Genomic DNA, 7,491 nt, shown 5'->3' with positions numbered 1-7,491 from the left:
AAAACTATCATACTCTCTCATGAAAAATATATTTCACTTGAAGATAAACTACTTCAAGAATTTCACATTGTCATCACCGACAATAATATATTTTATCATGAAGAATAAACTTCACTTGAAGTTAAACCGCTTCAAGAATTTTCACATGCTGAAAACCAGGTTGAAAACATATGAAGTAACTTCCTTGTTGGCAGGAAGCTGTTCAACCACCGTACGACATAATCTCGCACCTTGTGTAACACATATTTGACTTGAACTTTTCACAAGTCAAAAACAATTCTTCCATCAATTTTCTCTAACCCAAACTGCACAGCGGAAGTTGTAACTACAACTCGACAATTCTTTCACAACACCACCATTCTTTTCTGATGTGGAAGATCAGACAAAGCTGCAACCACAGAGCATACTAAGAATCATTTTTCCCCCAGATCGAACCGAGAGCACTGATACCAGTTGTTGGAAAAAAATAACAAACATAGATAAAAAATAGGAACAAAATAACAACACAAGAACATAACGTGGAAACTCCAAAACTGGAGAAAAAACCATGACCGTTGTCAAATGACAACTAGAGAATAACACTATGTGAAAATTGTTACAACACATAATTTACCCTCAAATACCCCAGGCCCCCAGTACACCCACACCCTGCAAAACAAATATTTCACTACATCTCAAACACTCTAATAGAAGAGCATAAGAGAACAAAGAAAGTCAAATACAAGCTTAAAGTGCTTTTGACTAGTGCGTCTTGTAAAGAAAAACTTGAATCTTATATATAGCCTTGGATTCCCACTTCCATCACTAAAATAAGCGATGTGGAACTTAGAAGAACTTTTAATCCTATATATAGCCTTGAACTTCCTCTTCCTTCACAAAACTAAGCGATGTGAGACTTCTTCAAACATGTATATTTTCAATCAAATCCAACAATATTATGTATATGACTTGTAACACTGAAATTCTAATTATTTCATAAGATATAGATAAATGAAACTATAAATACTCTATAGCCGTAAAGATGTCCACTATTATATTCACAAGGTATGCACTATAAACTGTGTTGTATAGGTACGGGTGCGTATTCAGTACCCGATACGGAGTACGATATTTTTGAAAAAATTAAGATACGAATACGTTAGTATAACTTTTTAAAAATATAACTATATAAATAACAAAAGAATTATATTATTTAAATAACAACAAAATATTAAAATTAAAAAATAATTTACTTTAAAAAAATTAATATCTACGCGACAAAACATAAATAAATCATACTTAAAAAGTATTAATAGATCATGAAATTATGACTTAATATTAATATTTTTCTTTCGAATATCATTATAAGGAGCGGCTTCTAGTTCAAATTCATCGAGAGAAAAACTAACAACTTCAAGAATACCAATTCCATCAAGTAGATCTCATTCATCTCCATTAATATCCCACATTTTTGTTGCTCCTTCATTATAAACCTTACTCTTTCTCCGAGAGAAGACGAAGATTTGTACGAACAAAAAATAATTCCTCAATCCTCATTGGATTGAGTCTATTTCTTTTCTATGAATGAGTAAAATCATATATATGCTCCAATTTCTTTCAGCAGAAGATGAAGAGCTTGGGTGTGAGAGAAATTTCAATGCAATATATGGGTTTTCCTTTCACTTTTTTTATTAATAAATTGAATAAATAACCTAATTTTTACCCAGTAAAAAAGTTTTAAAAAGTTGAATACGTGATACCAAATGTATACTGGTTGGTGTACCAACTTAAAAATTAAATTAAAAAACTTGATACGGCTTCAGTGCAAATCGGGTGAATACCGTACGTGTACCGGTACCCAGTACGGACCCGATACTAATACTTTATTTAAAATAAAATACTCGTACTTCACAAACTATAAATAAAAAAAACTATAACTAATCTATAATCGCAATGGTCGCAAAGTATGCATTATTAACAAAGATCCTTTGTGTCAATTATCTTATACTTTCGTTTATATTTAATCTTCTTTGTTGGTTGCTCTTCTAACGATGATTTTCCATAGAAAATTAAATTAAGAAGCCTAATGTATTTTCATTCTGTATGTGTGGGCTGTGATTCCTCAAACCGAAATTGGACGGCTCCTAAGAATCTCAACTGTTTAGCTAATTCTGAACTGTCTCATATCCTTAATCAAATAGTACTACACTACTTGGCATTATTTTATGCTCATACAATTCTTTCTCTTCTCTCCATAATATAAATAATGTAACTTAGGTTTAGGATAATCTGATCATTAGTTTCATCAAACCAACTTCTGAGAATCTCCCACAACCGCCATTGTGATTTGTCGGTTTGTGTCAGCATATAATACTGCTTATCATATACTAAGTTCTTATGTGATTATCAAGTCTAAATACATTAATGTGTACAAATTAAAGAACAATAACACATTTTGGTCTGTGGTATAGTTAATTATTTGACTAATAAGAGAAAGACAATACTATATTGTTGCTTCATGATTGATTAATACATTGCAGAATGGTGCAATGTCTTGTGCCACTGTGGACAGTAAGGCCATCTCCAACAGCCTCTTTGTTGAGTGCCGTACGCCACATGTCTAAAATATTGAAAATTAAATTCCTACACGTAAGCGGACCGTGCAAGTGCAAAGCAATGGTTCTTTTATTAAAATAATAATAAGCTTTGTAGCTGTCACTCAATGCTCCAATGAAATTTAATATATAAAGTAAAATTGTGGGATCAATATGAGTTCTTTAAAATTGTACCATTGGAGTAGAAATAGAATGAGTTATTTTAAGATGATGTAGATTAATGGGTCCCACAAAAAACCCAAAAATAAGTTGCACCATTGGAGATGCTCTAAGTTGGTGTGTGTGAGGGAGCTGTTTCTCATCCAAATTCTGAGATTCTGTATTATTTTTGGAATTATTTCAATGTATCAGCCACGTGGCTCACAGTTCAGGCCAACCGTCAAGGTTCTGTGGTTTCTATATGTGACAGTGTACTTAACTGTTGCCAGGTGTTTGACAGTAAGGAAACAACTTTAAAGAGAAATATTTAACTGTTGATCTCTAATATTGTAAAATATGCAAACCTCAAATGATCCAAAATGTTCTCATACTAAACATTAAAAATAATAATAATATATATATATATATATATATATATATATGAAAGCTTAATGGTCTGTAAACAGTTTTATATTTATATTTAACAAGAGACTAGTATTACTTTTCAACCCATGTACCACCAATTTAAATGTTTGTTTCTTATATTTTTAACCATAGGAAACTTACATAACAAGATATATTAGATATGCTTTTGTTGAAGCTGCTCAATTAAGATGTTGTAGCATTCAAATAAATTATTTCATGTAGGTAAAAAATATTAAAATGTAATTTGCTTAAGAATTTATATTTTTTTTAATATATTTATAGAGTAAAATATATGAGTTTAACAAAATAAAACACTTGAAAATAGTTTACGATATTCAAAATGTGTTTTTTTTTTTTTAAATGATGGGTTGAATATAATTTTAAATAAGCTATAATTTTATTTTATTTACTCCAAAAAATTCTTTCAAATGATAATTTTCTTAAAATTTACCGCCCATTCTTTTCATCTCTCCCATTAATTTCTAATAGAATCTGGTATGGAAGGACAACAGATAGATTTTTGACATTTTGACCTAAAGTGGGAATATGCTGCCTAGTTAGCATTGGTTAATCTTGAGTCTGACCTTCAAAACTTAAATATGGTTTATAATTTAGAAAATTTCTTTGCCAACCTCCCAACCTTCTAGCTCACCTCTGGTGAAAAACCCAGAATACCTCTGACTTCGGAAATGAACTTCCGAAATGCAAGAAAAAGGTGTTTTCGGAGATGCATTTCCGAAAGCGCCTTTTTTTTAAAAAAATTTGACTTATTTCGGAAATGCAATTCCGAAAACAGCATTTCGGAAGTTCATTTCCGAAATACTGCGCGTTTTGCAGATTAAGCAAAACAGCCCCCTCCCCCAAATCATTTACCCTAATCTTCTTCAAACTCAACCCCAAAGAGATTTTTGTGCAAACCAGTTCCAAGCTACCTCAAAGGCTCCATCTACTTGCTCTATTACATTCTAAAGTCCTCCAATCTATTCAATAGGTAAGCATTTTGATTTTAAGATCTAAGATTATAATGTATTTTAGGGTGTTTAGAAATAGCAAAAAATGTATTAGGTTAGGTTTATACTGATATTTAGGATGTTTAGAATGTGTATACATAGGTTTGAATTTTGATTTTGGGGTCTGCCATTGAAGGTTGCAGAAAAGCTCTGCGCAGGGGTGTTTCGGAAGTTCATTTCCGAAAACACCTCCATCCCAGTTTCGGAAATGAACTTCCGAACTGTATCAGAAGTGCAATTTTTTTTTGTTTTTTCATTTGTCTCGCATATTAATCGATTTCGATTTCGATTGTTTACAGGAACATGACAGGGAACCAGCCAGCACGCATCAGACAGGGGAGGGAGTCCCAGACTACGTCGGCTAGACGCGAGCGGGCGGCGGCGCAGCTGGCGTCGACAGGCGGGCGGGGCCGGGGACGCCGTGTGCGCGTTCAGCAGGACTTGGTGGAGAGTTCATCTCCTTCAGGCTATAGGAGTAGGCTGGCTCGGGTATCTTCTTCCCGCCAGCGAGAGGAGGAGGATGATGATGAGGAGGAGGAGGAGGAGGTCATACCGGATGTTGACCCTCCAGTCGGGGAGGATGAGGAGCAGGAGGAGCAGGAGGTGGATAGCTATCCGGGAGGGCCTTTTGACACTTCCCTGCTGATTCACTACCAGGATCACGTCGCTCGGCGGATCTGGGAGGGAGAGGTATTTTTTTTAACTTAGCCGTTTATTTGTCACCATTTTTTATAATTTTACCGTTTATTTCTCGCTTATTTGTTTTTTTTGGTAACAGGAGAGAGAGCCATTGAAAATGGTGAACCACTCCAGGAAGATTTTCAGTCTGTTTAAACCAGCAGCTGAGTGGTTTAACGACCATGTGCGAGGTTCAGGGCTCAGCGGGCTCTGCATGACGGGGTACACCACCATCAGTACCGGCATGCAGGGGGCATTTGTGGAGCGCTGGCACAAGGAGACGTCATCTTTCCACCTGCCGGTTGGGGAGATGACGATCACCTTGCATGACGTCCAGTGTCTTCTCCACCTGCCTATTAGGGGGCCGCTGTTGACCCACTCCAAGATCCAGAGGGTGGAGGCCATTGAGTGGATGACGCTCTATCTGGGCATGGAGGAGGAGGTTGCTCACTTTGAGTGCGCCACGACTTGTGGGCCTCATGTCCGGTTCACTACACTGAAGATCTATTTTGAGTTCCACCTGGACGCGGCGGCCGAGGCCGAGGAGGCGGGTGACGAGCTATTCACACAGTATCACCGCGGCTGCGCTCTCCGGTGCTGGTACATGCATGTGGTAGGCGCTGCATGCTTTGTGGACAAGAGCGCCAGGTACGTCGACGTGACCTACCTCCGCTATTTCATGGACCTGGATACCGTTCACCAGTGGAACTGGGGGGCAGCTACTCTGGCATATCTCTACCAGAAGCTGAATGAGGCCTCCAACTGGCGGACGAGGCAGCTGGTCGGATCCTGCACTCTGCTTACGGTACGTTTGATTTTAACACATTCTCGTATTTATTTATTTATTTATTTATGTTTCGTATTTAATTTTAATACATTATCGTATTTCTGTTTCAGAGCTGGATCATCTCCTACTTCTCCCGCATCCACGGCTTCCACATCGATCCTGAGTATGTGGACCCCATGCCCAGGGCCGCCAGATACGTTCTCTAGAGGGGGAACGATGCGGTGGGACCATACCGCCTGTACCTGGACCGCACGATGCACGACGACGTCACCTGGAGGCCGTTCGCCGACTACGCTCAGATTGTCCCCTTCGACGGGGTTGCTCTATATTCAGGCTGGTTGGCATGCGGGACCGGCATCATGGTTCGGTATCTCCCGGAGCGGTGCATGCGTCAGTTCGGATTCGTGCAGATCATACCCAGGTCACCCTTCGAGGCTGCTCCTGACACAGTGACCAGAGTGCAGCTCACTGCCATATGGGAGCATTGGGAGGATCATGTGGTACCGCTGGAGTACCGTCGCATGCGGGTCACCCAGGACTGGCACAGTGTGGAGGGATACGTCACATGGTTCTACCGGGTGTCCCATCCTCTCTTGAGACCCGACGTTCCCGGCGCTCCTAGGCCAGCACACGAGGAGATCCTGGAGAACCAGCAGGCCGAGGATGATCACGCCATTGATCTCATGCCGATCTGTCAGCGGATATCGATGATTGGGCGGGACGCGTTGGATCGAGGTATCGTGGAGCGGGGCGGTCCAGAGGCAGTCGCGGTGATGGAGATGATCGTCCTTGATGCGGACCGTGCGGCGACATACAGGCGGCAGAGGAGGGCCCAGGGTGAGAGGGTTAGGCACACCCAGTAGTGGTCAGGTTTATTTATTTTTTGTTTTCGGATTGTATCTTTAGCACACTATTTTTATTTGTTTCGGTTTGTATATATTATTTTCATCGGATTAGTATTTTTTTTTGTTTATTTATCATATTAGTGTTTTCAGTCTATCTATTGTTTATTTTATTTGCCGGTAACGTTTAATTAAAATGCGGTTGCGTTTAAGAAAAAACATTAAAAAAAAAACACAGTTTCTGCATAATTCGGAAATGAACTTCCGAATTCACCCCCCATGAGGTGTTTTCGGATGTTCATCTCCGAACGCACCCCCCATGAGGTGTTTTCGGAGATGAACTTCCGAATCAAGGAAATTTTTTTAAAAAAAAGCGCTTCGGAAGTTCATTTCCGAAGCAGGGGTAGTTTGGGAATTTCGCTGGAGGTGACCCCCCATAGGGAGGTGGGTAAAGAAATTTTCATAATTTATCATAGGTTCATTTTTAAGTCTGGGTCTGACATTTTCGAAAGTTCGATTAATTTATTAACCTACTTAAAAATTTATTTCATTTGAACATTTGTAAATAAGCAATTCAATTAACTTTTAGATAGATTGACAAATTTAAAAATTAATGAGATTAAATATTTGTTTGCATTGGATTATTCTAGTTTACCTAGTAGCATAAGTGTTGCGATTCTATTTGTTTAAGAAAATTTCTTTACCCACCTCCCTATGGGGGTCACCCCCAGCGAAAACTCCACTTTACCCCTGCTTCGGAAATGCATTTCCGAAGTATTTTTTTAAAATTTTTTTTTTCAGACTTCGGAAGTGCATCTCCGAAAACACCAAATGGGGGGTGTTTTCGGAGATGCATTTCCGAAAACACCTTTTTTCAGATTTTGGGGGATTTCGGAAATGAACTTCCGAATTATGCAGAAACTGTGTTTTTTTTATGTTTTTGGAAACAGTCTCGTATTTTTAATTAAAGGAAGACGGCAAATAAAATAAGCGACATATAAACAGAAAATACTAAT

The 7,491-nt window shown here is 38.4% G+C and overlaps 1 protein-coding gene across 1 annotated transcript; it reads left to right on the top strand.

Moving 5' to 3' along the window:
- The first annotated feature begins 5,102 nt into the window (after positions 1-5,102).
- LOC131617612 (uncharacterized) lies at positions 5,103-6,573 on the top strand. Its single transcript, XM_058888874.1, has 2 exons — positions 5,103-5,651; positions 5,744-6,573. Exon 2 carries the CDS (start codon positions 5,888-5,890, stop codon positions 6,494-6,496), a length of 609 nt encoding a protein of 202 aa, XP_058744857.1. The 5' UTR covers positions 5,103-5,651; positions 5,744-5,887; the 3' UTR covers positions 6,497-6,573.
- Positions 6,574-7,491: the final 918 nt, after the last annotated feature.

This window comes from Vicia villosa, linkage group LG7, assembly GCF_029867415.1.
Source record: "Vicia villosa cultivar HV-30 ecotype Madison, WI linkage group LG7, Vvil1.0, whole genome shotgun sequence".
Lineage (NCBI taxonomy): Eukaryota > Viridiplantae > Streptophyta > Magnoliopsida > Fabales > Fabaceae > Vicia > Vicia villosa.
The sequence above is the reverse complement of the archived record's forward strand: the minus strand, read 5'-3'. Positions and strand labels throughout refer to the sequence as shown.

Excerpts from the sequence above, each read along its gene's own strand:
- LOC131617612 (XM_058888874.1), top strand. The coding sequence starts at position 5,888 with ATGCACGACGACGTCACCTGGAGGCCGTTCGCCGACTACGCTCAGATT.